The sequence below is a fragment of the Lethenteron reissneri genome, chromosome 37, assembly GCF_015708825.2.
Source record: "Lethenteron reissneri isolate LAM-NWPU_2019-01 chromosome 37, ASM1570882v1, whole genome shotgun sequence".
NCBI lineage: Eukaryota > Metazoa > Chordata > Hyperoartia > Petromyzontiformes > Petromyzontidae > Lethenteron > Lethenteron reissneri.
The window spans coordinates 7,758,953-7,784,299 of NC_083815.1; the positions used below are offsets into that span (position 1 = coordinate 7,758,953).

The 25,347-nt window shown below is 44.2% G+C and overlaps 1 protein-coding gene across 1 annotated transcript in view; it reads left to right on the top strand.

Moving 5' to 3' along the window:
• The window catches only part of LOC133351526 (leucine-rich repeat-containing G-protein coupled receptor 4-like), a 94,248-nt gene extending 69,603 nt beyond the window's left edge, over positions 1 to 24,645 (top strand). The window contains 13 exon segments of the mRNA XM_061566808.1: positions 2,649 to 2,717; positions 4,685 to 4,756; positions 5,430 to 5,501; positions 7,133 to 7,201; positions 7,423 to 7,494; positions 11,765 to 11,830; positions 14,591 to 14,662; positions 15,162 to 15,233; positions 16,348 to 16,473; positions 17,300 to 17,427; positions 18,099 to 18,164; positions 18,746 to 19,517; positions 19,519 to 24,645. Of these exon segments, the coding sequence (XP_061422792.1) occupies positions 2,649 to 2,717; positions 4,685 to 4,756; positions 5,430 to 5,501; positions 7,133 to 7,201; positions 7,423 to 7,494; positions 11,765 to 11,830; positions 14,591 to 14,662; positions 15,162 to 15,233; positions 16,348 to 16,473; positions 17,300 to 17,427; positions 18,099 to 18,164; positions 18,746 to 19,517; positions 19,519 to 20,137 (2,275 nt within the window). The 3' untranslated portion in view covers positions 20,138 to 24,645.
• Positions 24,646 to 25,347: the final 702 nt, after the last annotated feature.

Sequence of the window (25,347 nt, forward strand, 5' to 3'; positions counted from 1 at the left end):
AATATAAGCGCGTGTCGTAATGCGTGTGCGATACGCGGCATTAGCGAGCCATTCTTCACAAACGTCGAGCCTGCATCGCTTGAGAAAAATGCGACGGCTGTCGGTGAAAAATGGCTGCAACCCATGGAGAGAGGAAAGCATTTTGGGTTGAAGTATGTAGCAGGGGAGAGATGCATGGTGATGCTTGACAGCCAGGCAGCCAGGAAAAACATGTGCACTTCACCTGCAGGCTGCTGTCATCCATCAGCCTGTCACGCTGGTGTTTGCAGCTCCTACCCTTTGGGGTCTCTTAAACTTGTGAACCTTTGTAGTAGGAAAATCCGGGTATATAATTTTAATATACGTGTGTGTGTGCGCAGACACGTACATACTCACTGTAATCCTTATTAATCCTTCACATTTACATATCATTCCTTTACCGACCTGCAGTCTGTGTGAGATTCTGTCGTGAATGTTTGTAAATTTATTCTGAATCTCAGTCGGTTGAGCTGTTTCATACAAGATCAGTGTTTCTTGATGGTGCACTGTTTGTCTCTTTGCAAGGGAGATATTTGTCGTCTGAACTGTGTAAAATACGGTGACTTTAGTTGCCATGGTTTATTTCAAAACATTCTGTGCCATCTAAAAAGGCTCTCCATTAGCAAAATTTAGCAAATCGAATTAAGTGAGAGATGGTTTGTGTTTACAAGCATATATATAAATCCGTGCATTGTACAACCGAACATTTTAGTTGGGTTTACACGGTTTAAGGAAACAAACCAAGCTTTCAGGCAAAATAACATGAATTCAAATAAGCGTGTTGTAGCCCATAAAGATTTTCACGTGTGACAGAGACTATTTTAATGCCATTAAAATTGTTGCAGCGGGATTGTTAAACCCGACTGTAAAATTCAGCCCCAGCTCTGTTCGTTTTCTGTTGGCCAAAGTAACATCTCGCCCCACTCAAATGTCACTTTCAGAGCACCCAGTCTGCACTAGTGGATTCCTATAATGAAATTCAAGCAAAGCTTTTATCGCCCCCCGACAATGGTCCCTGTGTGACTTTGTGTTGCCGTGCAGCCGGTCTGTGCCAAGCAGAGTGAGAAGTAAAATGATTGTTTTTTGTTAACATGATTTTAAGTGTTCAGATTTCCAGATGGAAATTAACATTAATATAATGTTACAACTGTGGTCAGTTTCATGGGGGTTTTCAAATCGGTTTTAATATTGTGTTCGTATGACCTTTGTACTTTATACAAAAAGTTTTAAATCCGCACGAACTGCAAGCTTGCTTTGTAACAATTTGTGGTTAAACATTTATTCTTAAGTGTGCTTTGCATGCATCGAATCGCACACATGAGAGTCGATGTGTTCCTTTTTGATAAATGTTGCATGCAAAGTGTTCACACGATCACTTCAGCCAAAAACTGGTGGCTACGTTCACCCACCGTGATTTAAAATCGGTCTCTTGAGTTAGATCGTGTAGGTATAATGTAAATTTCAACTATAAAACTCTGACAAAATAAACCAATTATGAATCGTATTATTGGTCGTGAATATCTAGGTGTAGAATTTGCCACCGTGCTAAAGAATCGATTCTTATAAAATAATTTTCCCAAATTGTGATCCGTCGAATCGCAGGCGGAGGTTGTGTGAATATGTAAAGTGTAACTGTATGTAAATAATAATAATAATAACCATACGTGTTATTTACACAAGAATGTCTTTAGTTTAACGATTGTACATGCAAACATTCAATAATGAATCATTATAATTAGAATAATCTGATTAAGTTATTGCACAGAAAGAATGGCTAACCTTTATAAACATTGTCAGGGGGGGATTGGTGGTTTTTCAGTAAAGTTAAGTGAAATAATTCTTCACCTGTATATACAATTTGGCACCATATTTAAACTAACACATTTCAGCATTTTGAAGGTGAGAAATGATAATCGCATGAAGTGCTGAAAACATTGTACTTTGAAATCAGGAGTTAGGTCTAATATCGAGGGACCATGCCATGCAGTTCTACTTGTTGGCCATTGCTGTGTGCAGTGGGACAGTAGAAATCTTCTCAGCTTGGTGTATTGATGGTCAAAAGACCATGGGTCACAGTGTAAGGTCAGACGCCGGGGGAGGGTGGAGGGGGGAAGGTTGTCTATTGTGACCTCATTCCCCAGCTCTCACACTTGACCATTTGTTTGAGAGCAACTCTGGCCTCTAGTTTGGGAACCAACGCAGCGGGTAATACACGTGGTCCCAAGTCCTCCTGATGCGGCAACATCGTGTCATGGGAATGAGTGTAATGTTCACCCCGTCCCAATGACTTTGTAAGTATGTTTATGCACGTACAGGAATAGCGGTGGCTGGCTCTCGGGGGCTCTCTGCAAAAATTAAAAGTGCCGTATACAGGAACATTTTGTTTGTGTTCTAGCCAACGTGCACTTTATGGTTTTCTGTTTATGTGTTGACCATGATGGTGTTTATTGAATGAGCAAGCAGTTGGGTGTGTCTTCCTGTATAGGCTTTAACAAGCAATGCTTTTTTTATAAGAAGGCAAGCCTGCATTCCGCAATATAAAAAAGACAAATGTATTCCACTCAGAAAGCCATGCCCAGATCATTCCTCAACCTATTTAAAATGCATTACCGTTTTTTTGTCTTTCGCAGAGATTTAAACTACAACCTCTTGAAGGAATTTCCGTCTGCCATTCAGTCCCTTGGAAACCTCAAGGAGCTGTGAGTGTCACCTGTGTGTGTGTGTCTTGTGTGAGAACAGTGGCACATTTGTTGCACAATATGCTATGGTCCTGGCATTTTGGGTTCGATTCCTGGCCGTGGCTAACATTTGTCGAAGGTGATATCTGAATAAAGTCCTTGGCCTTCCTCCCGTAGATTGACTCAGGCTTCTACAACGATCTAGTGCAGTTTGTAAACAGTCAGCACTCAGGAGACAAAGGTGGCCAGGTATGGTGTTGGTCACTATCCACCGCCTTGTTTTCTGCGCCAGCCTTGATAATAGTTGCTCAACAACGACTTTCCCCAACAGTCTGAGGGCGATATTGGGGATCTTTCTGTTTGTGCATTACATCTCCATATTTCCTCTGGGATGCGATGGTGGCGATATGTTAACTACCTTACCTGGTATAAATGAGGTCATGGATTCGATCCAGACCCTGACGCCTCTATATTTGGAGTTTGCATGTTGTCCCCGTGGTCACGTGTATTTTTCTCCAAGTTCCTCCGGTTTTTCCCTCCATATTTAGAATCAACATACGTTTAGAGTATTTGGCTGTTATCATTTTCCACATGATAAGCCATTGCATTGAGATATCATTTGCCGCCAGGTCGCTTCTGAAAAAGAGCTATGTAGATCACTGGGCCTTACCAGGCAAACAAACAAATCCGAGGAAAATGGTTGGGATTTTTTGATGTTGCCAACCTGTCCATGTCACCATTGCTGATGTATCGTGTGAGGTAGCCTTGTTCTTGTCCCCCATATATGCATGGTTTCCTTTTGGTAGACTGGTGCCTTCCCACGTGCAACAATACGCAAGAGACGAATGGCTAAATAACTGCTCTAAAAAACTTCAACTCTAGATTGTTCGAAATCCTTAAAGAGAATGTTTGCCACGGCTCAGGGCTGCTCATGCATGTGAGCACCTTCCAGTGCCTGTTCGAGCATGGGTACAAGTTGACCTTGACTTGCATCAGCTTTGACAGTTGTACATACCTGCTAGGTAACACATGCCCACTTATACCGTGGCATGCAATATTGAGCGTATTCTCCGAACAATGTAAGATGCTATTGCAAAGAAATAGGTGAAAAGCCCTTTTTTCTTCAAAAACACAATTTAACCACCTTTTATCTAAGTAAAAAAACATACATCCAAAAACCTCCAATTGTACCATTTGGTGTAAGAATTTCAGTAAGCCATGCATAACTCCATGGTAGAGAATGTTTTCTGGAAGATGACCTTGCGGGATGAGCTTCTGAGAGGTGCCTTCAATTGTCTCGCTAGATGATGCACCTTCTCGCATGCCCTGCTATGCCGAGATGCGTCAATTGGATGGGAAGCACACCGAAATAAATAATTGCACCTGGAAGAAGCCAAAATTAAACTTGTACGTGATATATTTTTTTCTTCTTGGTTCTTTCGGTAAAGTCACGTAGAAGGGAAGTAATGAAATAATAAAAATAAAACACAATAAAATAATATAATAATTATTTTCTTATGTTTTATTTTTATAATTTTTTTATTATTTTATTACTTCCCTTCTACATGACTTTACCGAAAGAACCAAGAAGATGAATCCCTGCAGTCACGAAAGCTTTAAATTGTGATATATTTGTTCATGAATGCATATACTGAGGCCAGAGCACCCACGGACTCTTGCCACGTTTGCGAACCCAGTTTTAATCGCGCGAGGCTGGCCGCATTCGAACCCAGGCTCTCAGCGGTACTGGCTCTGACATGGCATTATCTTCCCGGGCCAAACAGGCAACCTCACAATTAATCCATATTAAGGCCAATGATTGTGCCAATCACTGGGCGCATTTCCGCCGCCACGGTTGATTTGCAGTCGTGTTTAATTTTAGCGTCGGATCCCGCGCACTTCTCTCCCGCGCTGAAGGCTTAGCGGGTAATCGGCTTAGGAAGACGGCAATTATACTAATCGTAATTGTGCACGTATGTCTTTTGCAGCGGAATTCACAGCAATAACATTGAAGTGATACCTGAAGGTGCCTTTGGAAGCAACCCACTCATACGTATTATGTAAGTGTAATAAATTATGGTTTCATGTTCAGTGTTTGTAAGGCAATCATGGTTGAGGTGATAAGCACGTGTCTAAATTATGAGATTGTATTATCTGTTACAGTTGAGCGAGAAGCTATTGCAGAACACCCGACTCAAAATTGGAAAGTTTATCAGTTCACATCTCAATAATTTGATCACTTCAGGATGTCATCATTTGGCGGTTGATAACAAATGTGTACCAATGTGTCAGAAGTCAACGGTTGGTTGTGCTAAAGTTTAACTGCTGCCTATCATAGGAATGTGGAATTTACACCACTGATTTAGGATCACCAATGAATGAGCCCCAGCACCCCATGCTCATTTAATATGACGCCGAGATAACACTCACTGCTGAAATGGGCGCGTGCTTTACAAATGCCATGTTAATAATATAGAATTATAATGCAATTACTTGAAACGTCAGGTGTTTACGTATGCTCTATCAATAAATTGTTCATCGTTTAAATAACATTTTACATAAAATTATCTAGAAAGACATAGCAAGTATGATTTTTAACGGGAAAACCCCATGCATTTGCTGGGTAAGAAAGTGATCTCTCCTATTGGGCTTGTGGTGGTGCGGGAGCCTGTGTCTAAAGCGAGGGGAGCTGTGGCGAAAGTGGGCATTGATTCGTCTCCGTTTGTTTCGCAGACACCTGTACGACAACCCCCTGCGTGTGGTCGGCAGAACGACGTTCCAGCACCTCCCCGAGCTGCAGACCTTGTGAGTGAGCTTTGGAAGTTGGGTTGTGGGTCGCACTGTGGAAAACTCGCAGTGGGTGTGTTTTTTTTCTGCTTGTTCCGTCATGATATCCTGGTGATGTCATATGCATAAATGTGGGGCATTGTGCTTCAATTGTCGTTGCCACCATCAAAAAAATATTCCAGGGATTTAACCACAATAAATACATTTAGTGGATTTCGCTGGATTGAGCCCAGAGAAGATGATCTGTGTGTGGAAAGTAATGAAGTTGAAACTAAGAGTGGAAAAAGCATTATAATGTGATGTGTTCACCCACCAGAAATCTGCTAAAATGTCTAAGTATGTTTTTGCAACTAACCAGTGTTTGTTTTAAGGGTATATATTTTTTCTTGTCACTCTGAAATGTTTTCTTGGCACGGTGTTTTAAGTAATAACAATTTTGACATCCGTGTAGAATGCGAACTTTGCACCTAAAAAAACACATTTTGTAGGGAACAACAAAGAAAACAAATCCTTGCACAATAACTCCGTACATGTTGCTGTATACATTGTAGATACGTCTTGCCGCACGGTTCATTTTAACTGATGTTCTAAATGGTTATATTATGAAAGCCATGGTAATCATTAACATCAAGTTCAAGTTCATTTATTAGGTATAGCCCTTTGAGCCATTCGGCTCTTGAATCGGGTGCAACCGCAACAAACAAAAAACAAAAACATGAACAAAAAACATCTCGAAGTGAATATGTGACTAAGTGCAAACAGAAAATCCAAGAAAAGACAGCAAAATATTGCAGAAAAAAAATCGTACACCAACGCTGTGTGCAAAAATCCCAGTGGGATGCAAGTCAAACAACAACAACAACCACTTAACTAGCAGGGCACAGTAAAAAAATAATAGAGAACGAACAATATAGTCAGCTCATAGATTAAAAAGCCAGTGTCTCTCTCCTTTAACTCCATTGGTGAACCTGCTGAGCCAGTGGTAGAAATTCCGCATTCCCATGGCAAAGGCTCGTCTCTCTATAGGACGACCACTATGGACTTCCAACAAAGTGGTACTTGTTTTATAGACCTCAAGGAGGATAACAGGCATGATTGATCTTTGACCTTGATTAGAACTTGCAATGCGTTGAAAAAGTTGTTTATTCCTATCCACAGCATCACACGGCAGGATTTAACCATACCATCTGCTGACCCAGTCGCCCCTTGAAAAACAGCTGTCTAACTCAATTGGCTTCACGCTGAGAAAGAAAACTTCCAGCGAATATATACAGAGTGAGCCATGTTTTTAGATACCCCGCGAAAATAATGGGGAGAAACTTGTCTTCAACCAATCCTCGGTACACGCATTCAGTCTTTTGACACTTTGCTCTGGAAGATGTTGAGACATTGCTGCTTTCACGTTCTTCACTCAATAACTGGTGAGAAGAAAGTAAGAGGGGCCATTATACATATGTGGAATATGTCGACATCAGTCGCTCTGTTTCAAATCCCACGGCTAACTTAGTTCAAGTGAGATTTGTCACAGGACCTCGCTATGCTACGTGTGCAGTCCGTATCTCAAATCAGCGGCGTTTAACCAGGGAAGGCGGCAGTGTTTTTTAATGAATTGTCATATCTCCCCCCCCCGCCGCCTCTGTGCTGCGCAGATTTCTCCGTGGTGTGAGCGACATGAACACCTTCCCGAACTTGACCGGAACCACCAACCTTGAGAGCCTGTGAGTTCTGGACACATCTCACTGCGCAGTGGAGCACCTGCCGCCCCACTTCTCACATCCCGTTCGTCGAAGTTTTGTTGTTGTTGTTTGTTGTGGGGAGAGGCTTTCCAGCAGACGTTCCTTAAGTTGCCGTAATTGGTTGGGCTGGTAACAAGGCCGCGTTGGTAATTTGCCGCCCCCCCCCTCTCGCCCGCCCACCTCCAACGATGTGTGTTCTGCAGGACACTGACTGGGAGCAGAATCACCCGTCTTCCCGGTGACATCTGTCAGGCCTTGGGGCAACTGCGAGTCCTGTAAGTGCGGCCGCCCCCACTGCTGACCCTACCCACAATCCTTTTCTTCACCCCTCAACTCCTCTCAGTTTACCTTGCCTGAAAGACGCATTGTCCTCTCGTCGCATGGGTATGCGCAGTATGCTGTGCGTATGCCTCTTCGCATGAAGCCAAATGTGCATTGATGAACATTTTAACAAAATTGTCCGCAAGCAACTTCAAATACATTTCTTTAAGTCCAACAAAAAAATGCTCCACAATTTAAATAGGCTCATTATTAAAGTAAACAATTATTCCATTTGATGTGTTCGAAAGTAATCTGATTCCTGTAGAAATCCCCTTTAGTTTTGTTTATAAACATGTTACATTCATTGAAATCATATACTAATTATTTACAGCACCTTCATCACTACACTGCTGGATGAAGGCCTCTCCACTCAATGGCATCATTTGGGATTTTGTGACCATACTTCAACAAACTAGTCATTGCGGGCTCAGTCAAGTCCTGTGGAGGCCCAAGAATGTTTCAGATCTCCCGCCACAAATGTCAGCCCAAACTGGGATTTGTACTCGGTTCGTCAGGTTCATCGTGCACATCTTGCCGTGTTAACCACAGCGCTCCCACTCTGCACACACAAATTATAGGGTTGTAAATTAAACCTTTTTTTTCGTAAAGAATTCCTCAATAACTCAAGCACAGTTACATGTGATGTGACGAGACAGCATTTGTCAAGTGCTGTCCGTGCTTTGCTCTGCGGGCTCTTTTTGGTGACATTAACTCTGAGGCTAAACTGCTCTGCGGTGTCAATGCAGAAGGGCGGGCTTGGGGGCGGGTGTCTGTTTTCATGACGCTTCGCTCACAAATGCACAGCTGGCTGCGGAAAATTACAGGTTTCATTTCTGAATGACAAAAACAGTGGTGGCGGCACTCAGGGCTGATGCACTGTCACGTCAGTTGCGTGGCCGCTGTCGCCAAAGCCCATTTTCAAATTGACAAAGGTTCTGAATGTGAAGACGACTTCAAAACCGGCCGAGCCACGGCGGAGACGTGGAGTCTCCGTGGCAATGGACAGCTGAAATATAAGGCACATGTGAAACATTTCTAAAATGGTGTCAATTAAGAATCAAGCAAATGCTCTTTTAATGGAATTGGTCAAACATCCCAATGTAGGACATCCTGAAAAGAGTGAGGCTTGGAGAGGCTTTCTTGGAAAAAGATTCAGGCTATTGTTAGAATAATTAGGAAAAACAACAGTTTTATTCACTAACAAAAGTCACGTGAAAGAAATGTTACAATAACTTTCCAAAAAAATACATGTCCAAAACATCGTCTTAAAATATCAGCAGTAAAAAAGTACGCATTATGATAAAATGGTCAAAGACCAAAAGTAGTTCGCAACAACAGTACAATTATAACTTTTAAATAAAGAAATAACACAGGTAATCTACTACAGTTTGAACCGATAGCATGCACTAAAGCGATAGCAGTAACGGTAGCAAATTAGTTTTTCGGCCTGTGTGTTGAACTTTGATCGAGATGACAATTGAAGTGCGGGTGCAAATCATTGCATGCAAACAACCAAGGCACCAGCCTAGAAACTTTGCTCTGTAACGTGACCAAGCCTTGTCCACAGACGCACGACTTTGGTGAAAGGCCCCAGTGTGACTTCCTGTTCCATAGCGACATATCCACAAGATCTTAATATTCCAGAAGAACGCTGGCGAACAGAGAGTGAAACAACGCAGACTTATAGAATATCAACACCTCATTCTAGACCCAAACATTACCTGCACCTTCCTGGCTTTGTCATTCCTCGAAGACACCGGGGTAACCATCAGCCGCATCAGAACATCGGCAAGCCACTGCACACATCTCCTTCAGTGAATGGAAATATAAAGACAATCCACAGTGCGACCGGGGCCATACAACTGTAACTCTGGGCTATATAGTAAACCACTGTCGTGTGCATTCCTGCAACGGAGGAGGAATAGAAAAACTACACGAACTCTCTCAAGCCCTCTTTGTAGCTAACAGGGCTTGCAATTGGCATTTAGCTCCTGAACACATTGCCATACACAATATATAATGACAGGGAAATTTAAATGTGTGTGATGAGCAAGAGGCTTTCATAATTATTTCATTCCTCAAAAACAAAAATCTTATCCTTTGTCATTACAATCGCCTTCAACTCATCGGGCAGACCAGCGCGGGCATTTATCACTTTTGTAAAGGGTTGGTCGCACAGAATTTTACAGCATTCAGATTTGTGGCCGCTCTCTTTTAAATCTCACGTGCTCGATTCGCGAAGTCGTATTTACATTTTCAGTTGGCAGAGGTAGCGATTGAAATGTTTTAAGGCAAACGAGCTCGTCGGCTCATGCCAGGGCACGCACGTGAAATCAAGCGGCAACAAAGGCCCTTTGACAGGCGCTCTGCATGTTTGGCCCGTGGCTAAGTGTCTCAAACCTGATCTGTTGGTATGTTGTTGTGGAGCCTTTATGTTCCTCCCTGTTGTCTCTCCTCCCCCCGCCACCCACTCACCCCCGTTGGTAGTGTTGGTGGTGTTGGTAGTGTTGGTGGTGTTGATGGTGTTGGTAGTGTTGGTGGTGTTGATTGTGTTGGTAGTGTTGGTGGTGTTGGTGGTGTTGCTGGTGTTGGTGGTGTTGATGGTGTTGCTGGTGTTGGTGGTGTTGATGGTGTTGGTGGTGTTGGTGGTGTTGATGGTGTTGCTAGTGTTGATGGTGTTGGTGGTGTTGGTGGTGTTGGTGGTGTTGGTAGTATTGATGGTGTTGCTGGTGTTGATGGTGTTGGTAGTGTTGGTGGTGTTGATGGTGTTGGTAGTTTTGGTGGTGTTGGTAGTGTTGGTGGTGTTGGTAGTGTTGGTGGTGTTGGTGGTGTTGGTAGTGTTGGTGGTGTTGGTGGTGTTGGTAGTGTTGGTGGTGTTGGTGGTGTTGGTGGTGTTGGTAGTGTTGGTGGTGTTGGGGAGCCGGTAGTGCAGCGGTTAGCGCTACGCTGCACTACGAACCCGGCGACCCGAGTTCAATTCCCATTCACAGACAACACCATTGACGAATATCTGAACCTGTCCTGGGCTTCTTCCTCTAGGTCGACTCGGCCTCAAATGAGTGCCTAGTGCGGTGTTTAGACATCGCCACTGGCGGGACAAAGGCAGCCGGGCGTGGTATTGGCCACCCACCAACTCGTGTGCCGTGCCGGTCTTCATAGGTGCTCGCTAACAACACTTTCCCTGACAGTCTGTTGCAGGCTATAAGGGGGGGGGATCATTGTCTTTTTGGTGGTGGTGAGCTGCCAGTGTTACTTAGCCTGCGAATTTTGCGATGGCCAGCTGGATGCTAGTTATGCTCCTTACCCCCCCCCCCCCCTATGGTGGCCCCTCTCAGACTCGCTCAGTTTGTAGACGCAAGTCTCCCTGTGTTGCTTCTCTCCGTCGGTGGGCAACTAATGGCCTGACTTGCACTGCACTCTCAACAACGCAATCGGCAAACTTGACGTGCCCTTATTTTCACAGATATCTCTCTCGGGCTTTTGTGTGGTTTTAGTAAACCCAACGTCTTTTTCTCCCCTCTTTGCGTCCTGTAGTTTTGGTAAGGGACCCCAAATAGCAGGACCTGTCAAGCTAATAATGTTAAACTGCACTTAAAATCCACCGTATTAATGCCCTAATACTACAGAAACTCGACGTGGTCCCTTCTACTTAGAAGCTACATTCTTGACAAATAGATAGAAAAGTTATTCATCCACATGTTCTAAAATCTCAATATAAAGTCATAATAACGTTCCACTCCAAGTGGACCACCCACCCCTTGTGTGTGTGTGTATGCATGAATCTGTGTGTATTTGTCATTGTGTGTATATATAATGTGGGGTAGCGGTTGCGCAGCGGTTCGCGTGCTGCCGTATGAATCTGGCGACCCGAGTTCAATTCCCAATCACGGCCAACACCAGTGACGGTTCTGGGCCTCGCCTAGGTCGACTCGGCCTCAAATGAGTACTTGGTGCGGTGTGTAAACATCGCTACTGGGGAGACAAAGGTGGCCGGGCATGGTGCTGGCCACCACCCCCTCGTGTGCCGTCCCTGCCTTCATAGGCGCTACTCGCTAACAACACTGGCTTTAGGGGATATTTATTTTTGGGGGTATATATGCATGTGTGTGTATGCAATGTTGTTATGCTGAGCTACATCCTGCCTGATTTAAAATTACTTCTCTTGTCTCATTACCTAAACCTCAACCCCCCCCCCCCACCTCCCAATTTCTATTCCCTCTGTAGGGATCTCTCCTACAATGAGATAACTGAACTTCCAGAGCTGCACGACTGCAGAGGTCTGGAGGAAATGTAAGTGAAGTGACTTTAAACGCGTACACACGTATTCTTTCGGTCTTTCGGTAAAGTCACGTAGATAGGTTCAAAGAAAATAACAAAAAACTACGACGTTTCGTTCGCAACACAAGCGGGAAAAGGGGATTAGCTTCTAAAGGCAAACTGTTTACAAAGGTTTAAAATGGGCGTAGCCCAAATGTCAGTAGCATGGGGGGGGCAGCTAATGTTAATGTAAGTGATGCTGGCAGGTTAAAATTAGCATGTTAATGTAAGATCGGTGAGCGGCCTCCCCGGCGAGTGGGCTGAGGTGGCTATGTTCATGTGAGAGAATAGCTTGTTAATGTGAGAGATTAGCATGTTAATGTAAGATCGCAGAGCCCACCGCCACGTCAAGGTATGGCGTGCGAAGGTGGCTGTGTTGGAGTGAGACATTTAACCTGTTAATGTAAAATCGGAGAGCCGAAAGAATAACTAACATCGGAAGGTGGTAGGATGGGAACATCACAGCCAGTTATGACTTAAACTGGTTAATAACGACCTTACAATGATTGCTCAGTTTGTACCCATCTTCTCGGTCGAAATTATGTCTGTGTCTGTATATATGCGTACACACATACATAGGATACGGATTTGAATATATTGCCAAATGCTTATGTCCTCTTCGACCTGAGTAACGTTTGAATGCAAATGTTTGATACGCTTGAATTTCAGTCTTTCTCTGGCAAGACTCGATCATTGTCTTTAGTTCGCATCAAGTTATAATTTAGCACAATTTCACAAGTAAAACCACGTTGTATGAAGTTCAGTGTTCTTATTTCGTTGTGAGAAGTATTGCAGTCGTCTGTAGGATTAAATCTGTCTTTGCTTTGTACGTTTTGGTTTAAACTGATGGTGTCGAATACAAGAAGGCGACAATGAAGTAAATGAACTCGAGCAAAAAAATAATATTTTTTCATACCAGCATTAAGTGACTGCAAATCGCTTTTGCACAAATACGCTTATTCATTGTGTGTGTCTGTGTGCATTAGCCTGTAGAGCAGAATGTTTGACAAGCAACAAAAACACAGGCAGAAAGAAAAATGACCCGGCCTCCTAGACTAAAAACAATAACAAACATTGGGGGGGGGGAAGAAAGAATGATTAATGCCAAGTTGAACGCCGGCTCGTAGAAAGAGCAGTTTGCAGCATTCCTTGGAATGGTTCTTTTAGGAATTCCTATCCATTGGAGACACCAGTTAACTCATCGTAAATGAAAACATTGCCCAGGCTGTTGCGAATAATCCATGTTGCCATTGCGAAAAACATTTCGTATGATTCATCAAAGTTTACATGGTTGACGAGGTGGGATGGGGATGAACCAACCCATAATGGGTCCTTCCTTTCTCAAATTTCACAAAGTTGGGACAATATTTGCCTCAAGCCGAAGAACATGTTTTTATTTATTGATGTTCGGTTGGCAAAAATGCTAGATCATTTAATTGGTACTGGGAAAGTAATATATTTGGTAAAAAATAAATCGGTGGTTCTAATTGACTGGTAGTATTTTTTTAGTTCGCAAAATACATGAGTCATAGCGCGTGTTTATTTTATGAACATTTATATTTTAAAGTAAAAAAAAATAGAGCTGAGCTATTATTAATTTACAATAACATCAATTAAAGTTTAGCCCTTTTTTTCAATGGAATGTGGAATCATTGCTTTCCCACGCAGTGCCAAGTCATGGGTCGGCAGGGGTGGGCGGTGGAGGGGTTGTCATACTTCACCACGCTTGTCGGTGTAGGTTTGTGAAAGAGTGCCCAGGACCAGTTGAGATATCGCTCACCGCTGATGTTAGCCAGTTCAGAATCCTAATACTGTTAGGTTTTTTCGGTAAAGTCACGTAGGTAAAAAAATAAAATTAAAAGTTAATAAAAGTAAAAATGGAAATAAAATAAAATAATAAATCACGACGTTTCGGAGGCAACACAAGTCTCCGTCATCAGGTGGTACCGTCACAGCTAAAATGACTGCATCAAGTGTCCAGAATCTGCATCCAAATCAAGTGTCCAAATCCAAAATCCTAATATTTATTCCTATCGGAGGAATCCAATGAACTATAAAGCTCTTTTTTTTTTACAGATGTCCAGTACTTTTCAGGTCTTACCAATGTGTCGCTTTACTCAGTGTTGAGCATTTGTATTTAATCGCTTCGAATTACTTTGGAAAGTCATCTTAACCAAAACTCCCCCGTGTGCGGTGAAATGGAAAAAAAACATATGAGGTCACAAGAGCAAACCTTTGACAGTCCTACCTCAATAGGACAAGCGTAACAAATTACCTGCTCCTAAACTTTAAAGTTAATAATGATCACAATGTAGCTGCAGATCATAAATCAAAATATGGGTCTTGTGTAAGTGGTACTGATGCGATTTATGAGATTGATTTATTAAATGGAGAACTGGAAAGGCATCAATGTGCTCCCACAATAGCTGCAACTGTTAAATTATGCCTTTCAATTATTTTCCTGCAAACTACGAATAAATCTTTGAAGAGTGATGTGCGATTACTCCCTCCCCGCAGCAGTTCAATATTTTTTCCACAAACACAATGATTCAAGAGGCCATAAGCAAGCTATCAAGTTATTTTATCTTAACATAATGTACCATCCTTATTTTTAAAATGTGTGAATTCTAAGTGAGCAATGGAGCCTTCTCTAGAATTCATGCAAATGATTTGATCCTTGTTGCAGGTGTGACTGATATTATTTTAATGACATGTGTTGAATGTTTTCTTCAGCTCCTTTCAACACAACATGCTGGCTGATATTACAAACCAAACGTTCTGGGGCCTGTCTTCCCTTCGAAGCCTGTACGTACACTTAGTAAATAAAATTTCACTCGCGTTGTTATTGCATGTGTATATACTCGCATTACACAAGCACAGCTACTGTTTAAAATACTCACTTATCTAAAGCCTTTGCATTGTTCATTTGAAAGCTGATTGAAGTGTGCGTTAAGATGCTATTGCAGCAGGGTAGAAAGCAAATTAGCAATTGCTAATAGAGTATTGTCAACCCTGTTGTCATAGTACTACTGTACACTACTTTGGAACTGTAGCTGACAGTTTTTAATGTTTTAATTATTGGTTAAATAGTGTATAATAATTAGTTTAGTCTAATTAACGTTGGTTTTTGTTCGGCTTGTTAGGGTGGTTTAGCGGTAATATATCAAACTCGTATTTTTAAGTTGCATCTCAAACAAGTTTACAGTTTGTGTACATTAATCATGACTGGACTTAACCTGCTATGTATTATGTTTCGAGACTGTAGATTATGTTGTCTTTTATCGATTGAATGACTATTCAACAGGGACCTGAGTGAAAACCAGATCGAGAGCATTCACAAGACAGCGTTTAAGTCCCTCGCTTCTCTCACTAAACTGTGAGTATAACATTGTCCCGGTAGTCTTTGTAAATTCAAGCGAAACGACCAATTGTGTTTCCAGCGTATTTAAGTGTTTTTAAAGATCGTTTCCAAGGTGATCTGAAATTGTTTCCACTAAATTGACAATTTTACAATATTACTGTGTATTTCAAAGTAATAAAAGAAAAGTCCTTTTTCGTGACCCAGGAAAGCCTCAACTTACTGCCAATAATTTTGTTGAGGGTGGAACACAGGAAGATTTGGCCAATTTCTTGTCGAGTATTTAGGCATTTTAGATGAAACCCATACGTATAAGAGCAATAGCACTCAACCGGCAAAGGTACGTCAGCAACCTACTTGACAAACGAATGCCATCAGATCCAGAGGTTGCCAGTGCTATCTCCTGGCGTCGCAGCTCAAGTAATGGGGCAAGGTTTTTCAAACTCCCCCACCTCGATCCACCCAGCAAAAAGCAGTTCATTTGTGCTTTCTGTGCTTTAGTTCGTCGTCCTTCCCCCACACCTCCGATTTAGAGCGGTTGGCTGCGTTTTTTTGCGAAAGAAGTTCTACACGCACACAAATCTAACAATGCAGCCGATAAAGTGTGGGTTAATCCCACATCTTCCAAGACAATTGGCCAGTGTGGAAGAGGGCAAACTACCCTTTAAGACCTCCCTCTCGCAGGGACCAGTAGTGGTGTGAGCAAGCAATTGGCAGAGGTTGTGCCTTTTCATTTTACACGCTAGATGTAACTTTCGATTTAAAGCTTTCGTGACTGCAGGGATTCATCTTCTTGGTTCTTTCGGTAAAGTCACGCAGAAGACGGCTGCCTGCGTTGTGGCCGAAACGTCGTGAGAATTATTTTATTATTTTTTAGTTTCATTACTTTATTATTTTCCTTCTACGTGACTTTACCGAAAGAACCAAGAAGATAGATGTAACTTGTTCAAGTGACACCCCCCCCTCCCCTCAACAGCCATTAGAGGTGGTACAGTGCACCACAATAATAAAAGACAAATATTGATTCTTGATTCGAAACGTGAGTCCTGAACGTGACAAATTGATGGCTTGGGGTGGTCGTATTTGAATTGTAACAGGCCCGTTGTTTAACTTTTTCCTTTCGCCTCTACAGAGACCTGAGCTCCAACCAGCTGAGTTCCCTCCCTTCCTCGGGGCTCCAGGAGCTCACGGAGCTGAGGGTGGCTGGAAACCAAGCCCTCATGCTTTTCCCCATCAAGTCCGAGTTTCCTAAGCTTAGGTAATCCCCTGCGGCAACGTTACATCATTTGTACGCCATCCCACAGTTCGTAATTGTTGCGCACGGTTGAGGGGGCACGCGCATTATGCTGGGATGCGAACGGTTAGCCTGTTATGACATTCGATTTAAAATCCCTAACAGACGGCATTGTGGTGTGTTAACTTTGAACAATGTGTATCAAGATGATTTTCCCTTATGTTAAGGTATATCTAGTGTCAGTACTGTGGGTTAACGTCACAAAACGGAAGTTCTCTACCCAAAAGGGAGTCTGAATACACAAACGGGCTTTTAAGGAGCGTCCTGTTTTGAAATGATTAGTCAGTTCTGCTGCATACGTTCTCACGGTCGTGCCGATGCATTTTCGGGTTGTAACGCTTGTTCTTCTGCAGCGATGGGCAACGTTTGGCTCGGGACTTCTTCTTCACAGTTGAATGGAGTTGCTCACTCTCTCCCTTGATAGTATACTGTTGCCAGCTGCTGCTCGTGTGTCCGATCAGCTAGGCTCTGCTACGTACGCCAGCTGATGTTGTTAGTTTTGCTTTGTCTGCTTAACATCGGTAGGCCTGACAGCGATTATTGGAGAAAATCCATGTATTACACTGCATTCGATTGTTCTGCCGTTGATGGCGCTCATACTGGAAAAGTATCGATTTATACAATTTATTTTGGAAGCGTATTTTCCCCATTTTATTGGAGGGGGGTCTCCATTACAAACGAGCCTTTTGGCTCCGAACGTGATGTCGGCTAGTTACAAACAAAGGTCGTGGAACTTTTGATTGGTTTAATGAGTCGATTGAAACGCGAGTTGCTCCGCCGTTGTTCGCAGGACTCTGGTGGCCGCCTACGCGTACCAGTGCTGTGCGTTCGCCGACTGCGCGGACGAGAGCCAGGACTGGATCGGCAATGCCGGCAACATCCAGAAGCGCGAAGCCGGCAGCCAGACGGAGGCTGCAGGTCATTGCTCACTCAATACTGACACGCAGCTCTTCGCCAGACGCGTTCCCTAGATTTCACCGTAGTGGTGGCGTGAGCTAGCTTGAGCGGGTTTGTCACTGTGAAGACATTTATCATGCATTAGCTTGCTTTCTAGCAGAGTTTAAAGGGCAAAAAACATTCTGTTTAAAGGTTTCTGATTTCAAATAGTTTTTTTAGTTTTCCCCAAATAAACTAAATTATAAAGTAATGAAATGCAAAGCAAGGTCATTACTGCAAGGGCCTAAAGAGAGAAGCTGTTTGATATTTGAGGTGAGCCACGTTTTTTAGTTGGGGCGCTTTCTTAAGTTTTAAGTTGACCCATATGTGCAGTGCAAGAACCATCACATTTAGCCTTATTCTCATTTGTATGAACTTGAAAATCCAATATTTTAGTTTTTTAAGTTGTTTTCAAATCTTTTTAAAAAGTCCATGTTTTTGTTCAAACAGGTTCTTTTGAAAGTTTTTATTTTAATCTATATACAGGTTTAACTGTGATATTAAGTCTCAAAATGCCACCTTTTCAAAAAGGCATTTACACATTTACAATGTCAGAAAAGTGCTTAATCTTTCACAACAGTTGACTTGTGAAATGATTGACGTGCATCATCTTCATCTGATTGTCACCTGTTCCGTTGTCTTTGATTTAATAGATCCAGAAGTTGATGAGAACGAAGATTCTGATGTCCACCCGAGCGTTCATTGTACCCCAGAGCCTGGTAAGACTGTCCAGAAAAGCAAAGTTGTAACATTCAACCTCTGTAACTGATTCATCGTTTAATTTGCAGAAAATTGGGTACCTTGTACCCAAATCTATCCCAATTCTTTCATCTTTTTAAATTTAAGTGATTGTTGCGTGGACAACTTTTTACTCGCTGTCCCAAAGTTCTTTTAAACATTTTTAATATGACGGTTCTGCACACATTTGTTAACAATTATGTTAAACGGCGGTTGCATCGCAGACATCACCGTGAAGCTGTGGGTCCCGTGTACACACAGCCAAACTCGGCAACACTTTTTGGCATTTTACACACGTACAAGGTGCAGCTCTGCAATTCGAATGTTCATGCCTATGCTGGCAGAAGGGCCTCCTAAACTGAGCTCCAAAGAGCTCCTCTGACGGTTATTTGGCCTACTCTTCCATGCTGGTCAGAGATGTTACGGTAATGATAATAACAGTACACGGTAATGTTATTATCATTACCATAGCGCTTGTAAAGTCTTCTTGCCCACGTGGTTTCCAACACAAGCCCATGGCCACGAGCAGCCAACAAGCAATCCCGCGTGCTGTCTTCCCCAGGCGCCTTCAAGCCCTGCTCCAGCCTCATCGGGAACTGGCTGCTCCGCCTGGGCGTCTGGCTCATTTTCCTGCTCGCCGTCGGCGCCAACTCCATCGTGGCCGTCACCACGTTCTGCTCACCGGGCCACCTGTCAGCGCCACGCCTTCTCATCGGCTGCCTGGCCATCGCCAACCTCCTGCTGGGCCTGCACTCGGGCGCCGTGGCCCTGACGGACGCCGCCACCCTCGGCTCGTTCGGTCAGCACGGCGCGGCCTGGGAGGCCGGCGGCGGCTGCCGAGCGGCGGGCTTCCTCGCCGTCTTCGGCCTGGAGGCGGGCGTGCTGGTGCTGGCGCTGCTGTCGGCCGAGCGCTGCGCCTTCGTGCGCCGTCCGGCCGAGCGCTGCGTGCAGCAGACGCTCCTGCGCGGCGCGGCGGGCAAGCCGGCTCGCCGGGCCGGCGCCCGCGTCGCCGTGGCCGTCGCGGCGGCGGTCGCGGCCGTCGCCGCTTCCCTGCCCCTCCTGGGCGTGGGCGGCTACGGCGCGTCGCCGCTCTGCCTGCCCTTCCCCGGCGGGCGCGCGGCAACGCCGCTCGCCTACACCGCCTCGCTCGTGCTGCTCAACTCGCTGCTCTTCCTCGCCATGACGGTGGGCTACACGCGCCTCTACTGCCGGGCACGGCGCGAGGACCTCTCCGACACGCAGGAGAGCGCCACCACGCGGCACGCCGCCTGGCTCATCTTCGCCAACTGCCTGCTCTACTGCCCCGTGGCGTTCGTCAGCTTCGCCAGCGTGCTCGGTCCTCGGCGCGCCCGCCAGCCCGCAGGCCGTCAAGTCCGTGCTGCTGCTGCTGCTGCCGCTGCCCGCGTGCCTCAACCCGCTGCTGTACGCGCTCTTCCACCCGCGCTTCAAGCACGACGTGCTGGCGCTCGAGGAGCGCGCGAAGCAGCGGGTGCGCGCCTCCCGCCTCGCCCGCGCCTCCCGCCTCGCCCGCCGCTCGTCGTCCGGCGCGGGCTCCGCGTGCGACGACGGGGACGGCGGCGACCGCGGCGTCGGCGCGGGCGCGGGGCTGGGCGACGACGACGACGGAGCCGCGGGCGACGAGCCGCGCAGCCCCATGCTGCCGCCGCCGTCGGCGGAGCGCGGCGCCCGCACCGCCTTGATGCTGGCGGAGAGGGGCCGGTCGACGGGGGTCACGGCGGCCGGAGCGGGGGTGGCCGTGCTGGGCTGCGGTGGAGAGGGCGGCGCGGCGGCGCCGGGCGGCGGCGGCTGCACGGACGCGGGCCACGCACACAGGCACAGCGACTGCCCCAGCGAGGACGACTCGTTTGTGTCGGACAACTCGGATCAGCTGCAGGAGTGCTCGCGCTCCTGCTTCAGCCAGGGCCGAGGGCTGCCCCTCGTGTCGCAGTTGTAAGACGCGCGCCCGCCAGGATTTCATCCGTTGTTTTATATGTAATTTAGTGCGCGCGCGCGTGTTTGTGTGCAGGTCTCTGCTTTCTGCAGGTAAAGAGATTCTCAAAGCTTTGTTTCTTCCATAGCAGTTAATACATTATTGTATCCGAGGTATAGTCAGAGTCGTCTTTCCACTCTCTGCATTTATACCTCAACAGTGAAAAGAAATGGAATTCTGTCGAACGTTGCTACGAACGGTGCCCTTCAGCATTGCGTGTCGCTAATGAACACAAGAGAAACAGCCACTCTGACATCTCTTGGACCACCCATGACTTTTCACCATTAATGACTGTGGGTTTCTACTCAACGCATTGATTCAGTCCCCGCTGTAATACACTTGGTTGGATGAGCAGTTAATTGGACAAAAATGAACCTTGAACCGTTGCGGCGGTTACACATCCATCGGCTGAGGTGCATGCCTAGCAAGTGGCAAATTCCTCTCATTTAACGTTTAATAAAAACTGACAAAAGCCAGTAATTTCACGTGAACATTTCACAACCCCTCCCGAATGCTGCTTGTGCCTCGCTTGACTTCATGCCTGCCTTGAGAAGAAGGACGACCCATTTGTGAATTATCCTAACAGTGTCATAAAACCAAGGGTTCCTTATTTTCCACGTTGTCCTATTCCCACGTCGTTGGGGTTTAAGCCGTCTCTCGAATCTATTTATTTCTCCTCCGTTTTCCCCACCGTCGTGTAAATTGCCCAACAGAAGTCGCCGTTCACCCCCCCCCCCCCCCCCCACGTCGAGCATTGCGCGCCGCGTCATCTTCGCAAGAGTTGGCGGCGCCGCGTGTCGACCGCCTCGCTTAAAATGTCGACCGTTTTCTCTTTTTTCTTGCGTCAGCGAGTCGCATTAATATTGCTATTATGTGTGTAAACTAAAAACATTCTCGCGTACTCTACGGTTAATTTAATGGAATCACACAATCAAAGTTACCACGATGCTTAAAGGAAACGTTAATTCAAGAAAGTGAGGTTTCTTCAGCCAAACCATCTGATGCACAGTGAGCGTTTTGGGGTAAAACAATATATACCTACCAATATAGAAAATGACCTTTTTAACAAGGAGTAATTTCCAGCTGAGTATATTCAATGTGGGTAAAATTTGTTGGTTTTGTTATTGCTGTCTACATTAGGAGCATTTTGATGAACATAGACATGGTTTTTCTTTTCTCAAATTGCTAAATCTTTACAGAGCTCTGTAGTTAATAGTGTATTCACATGATTCTCTTAACAGGAAATTTTTAAGGGTCTTACCCAAAAATGTAAAGCGTGTGTGGAATTCACACAATGTTTTTTTTGGCTGTGAAATTGTTGCTTTTTTTTTTTCAACAGTGAGCTATTTTATATTGCAAATGGAACACACATTTTTTAAATAAAAAAATATTATCTGTAGAATAACAAAAAATAGTTTAAAGGGAAGGACACATTGTTGTTTTATAGCAAAGGTAACATATATCTGAAATATTAACACATGCAATTAGTTTGCATTGGCGTTTGAGTGAAATACGTGAAGTCCCTTGAAAGATCTTTAGCGGCAAAAACGTAAAGGGGGACTGCGTTCAATTTTCTCTAAAAAAAAACGCTGCACGTTCAGTTCTCATACCGGCTACAAGTCGCTTCATATCAACAGTTGTCATTCAATTGTGTGCTCACTTTAAGTTCGAGAACCCACTGGTGATTTTCCAACACAAATTAAGGTCACGTCAACAACCTGTAGATGTACGGTCTTTGCATCGGTTAATTTTGATTCTTAATCTGCATGATCCATAAAATATAAATGGCAGAATTTGTGTTCCAATTAGTGTACTCTGTAAAGTCACGTGACTCCTGCAGCCACTCGCGGCTGCTTGCGTTCACCACTGTTTAAATTAACAACAACAAGAGATTGAGTCCGATCGCGACCCTGAATCGCGACCATTGGGGCTAAGCATTACACCGCAGAGATGGATATAGGCAATGTAGATGTCGCAGAACACACACACACACAATATATAATAGTAATAACCATGTGGGATGCTTGGCTGTCTTAAGGTTTGTAAATGGAAGACATGATGTGCAGCATCATGCCACCTAATAAACTCGTATCGTGTACTGTATTTTTATAGACAACACTTGTATAGCACTTTTGTGTGTGTTTGACCGTATGCTACACCTAATACCCATTTATTTTATACTCGGTTTTGTTGATAAGTTGAAAATTTGTTAATTTATGTTGTTTACAGACCATAATTAAGCTTTGGATGTGAAATTATCGTGTTTTTGAATTGAGATGTGTGTGTATATAATCCCTGTCTCGTTTTCATTGCTTAAGCCCAACTTGTGTGCAGAAACTTGCCCAACCCGTACTGGACGGGTTGGGCAAGTCTCCGTTAGCAACACCAGCCGTTGAATGATGGTAAATGAAAATGATTATGTAAGGTTGCTGTTTGACCAAGTGTCATCCTGTCAGTTTTTGCTCATCAACCCTCATATAGTCGCCATTCCTTGATGCTGAATAGTTCTCGCGGATAGTTAAAGATGTATAAAGGGGCGTTTATCAGTATAATCTTCTTCTCGTGGCCTGGCCACCAGTCAAATATGTATCCAGTATGGGGCACGTGATGATGATGATGATGATCTGGCCCAGTCTCTGTCGCCCTTGTGAGGTCCTCCGCGGTGCGCCGCTCCTCCAGGAGCTTACGGAGCAAGAGATGCTTCCCCGGTCTGCCTCTCTGTCTCCACAGCAGCACGTGGTGTCATTGTTGCTGGAGTAGTATCACTTTTGCACGTTAACCCTTGAGCTGCCAAGTCCTTCGCAGTGTTCATCAGTGCAAGGCCTGCGAGCCACTCTCGGCCCCTGGTGGCCTTGAGTGCCGCTCCTGACGTGCGGCCCCCGACAATACACAACGAGTGAAAACACCCCATTTGTGCTGTCAAACCCAATGGTGTCAAATGTGTGGCCGCCCTTATACTGATGTCTTATCGGCAAAAGTGCTCCCCCCTGATAATTAATTAGTGAAGAACACTGACCTCAACATTCAGTTTGACCGATCTTGCTCCGCACCAGCAGCGGGGGGACCGTGTATGCGTTCAGTGTCATGCACGGGAAAAAAAAGACTCCGCGTGCTCCAGCACACAGTAGGTTTTCGATTTGTCAGCATTTTTGGTAACGGTATTAGTTGGGAGAATGCACTACAATCACAATTTACAAAAAAACTATTTTGAATGATGTAGACAAACAAGATGCACGTAGAAATCTGATAACTGGTGGTGTTATCAGTTGTGATGGTGAAAGACTTGTTGGGCAAAACTGACTGACCTTGCATAATATTTCATTGCATATTACGTACAATATGTGCACAAATCATGTGAACATTCTACCTGCTTTTTACTAGACGTTTGTCGTGTTGTTGTATTTTCTCCTTACTCTGCATTGTGTATTGATATCAAGCCAGGCTGGATCACCATCTCCTGAATTCAAACCAAGTCTATTTGTTGACATAAGCCACATACGGCAAGCCAAAAGTGTAATAATCTAGTTTATTAGACAAACAGTACATTCATATAAAGTATGTCCTTAAATCAAAAGGCCCTCTTAGAATTATTGGTTGCAGTGAAATGAAAATTAAAAATGCATTACGAAATGTGGTCGTAAACAGTTGTGGAGCTACTCGCATTTGTGAATGAAATAGGTTTGCTAGTAAATTGTAGAAAAGTCCAATCAAATTGTTTATGTTATCGAGAATCAAAGTCGTTCAATGACCAGTTTTAGGATAGCTAAATACGTATAAGTAACTTTGAAAGCTCCTTCTGTATTGACTCCCAACACACAAATCTCAATCGGGGGAAGCTCCCCCATTAAATCAACAAATTCCATGGCATTGACCTAACATGAACGTAGTCATGATTATTAACGTAAATAAACACGACGCAATCGTGTGTTTTTAAAAAAATGTACACAAACTCAACTATGTCCTTCCAATAATTTACATTAGGGTTGTTACCATACATCGAATTGAGATTCCCAAGGCTCACGATAACATGCGCAGTCGTATTCCGCATGTGCAAAGCCGTGTTTTTCTTTTTAAGCAAATTGTATACAAATAAAAATTGGACCATGTGGTGAATCTGTACACCCCTAATGTATAAACCATTTCCAGCATGTTGGAACAAAGTGCTCTGTTCCCGGATTTTAAACCAGTGGTCATCCCCACAAATTGTTCAGCGCCTTGTTTGGACACTGTCAACGTTCTTTGTACCGCTTTTCCATAGGTTTGTAAATATGTACAGAATCGTTTAGAGTATTTATTGCAAGCACTCAGGCACAAGTGTAATCTTCTTCTCTTGTCTCTGGGAGTGACATCGGATGTTAAAACTACCTCTCGTTCTGCTGCTTTGGGTCTTTAAAAAGAAAACGCCTGGTTTCATGTGCTGGAGGCTTTAGCTCCTATACTTTGTGGATTTTAGTTTAACTCATGCCTCTCATTGCGAATGAGATCTTCCTGTGTTCGATATGTCCTCACGCATACCCTCGTGAATTTGAGATGCGTTTCAAAATAATGAAAACAAAACTGACCATTAAAATAGCGTAAAGGTGTGTACAATCCATAATAAAGTTGTTTTTAAATGTTATCGCGTAAATATAAATGTATCGTTAAACCCGCCACCACCCGACACAGCCAATTAGTAAGGTTTGTCACGGACACAAATCGTGCCAATTAGTTACAACAGTACAAACGTTGTGTTGGAGGGTAAACCCACAACATTTACAATTCCAGTACTACGTTTCGCTGGTGATTACAACCAGCTCCATCAGGCCATATCCAGAATTGTGAAGAAAAAGGTGTATACAATGTATGCTGAAGGTTTTCAAACACACCCACGTGCGTATTTGGACTCTTTAAATGGGGAAGATCATGGCTACAGTGGAAACTTCCATAAGATGAATGTCCCTTTGATATTCAACACGAATCCTACGAGAAATTTGTATTAAATTGCGCCACTTCTTTGTGTGCACCATAACGTGACGGTTCAGAACTCGAGTTGAGTTTTATCTTGGCGTGTTTGGCCATTGTGTTTTCCATCGTGCAACAGAAAAGGGGCAATGGAATGAAAAAAGAAATGGAAGGTCACCATTGCAAAAGAGTCGATTGGTTTATTGGTCTAAATTGGGTTATTTCATTTGGTG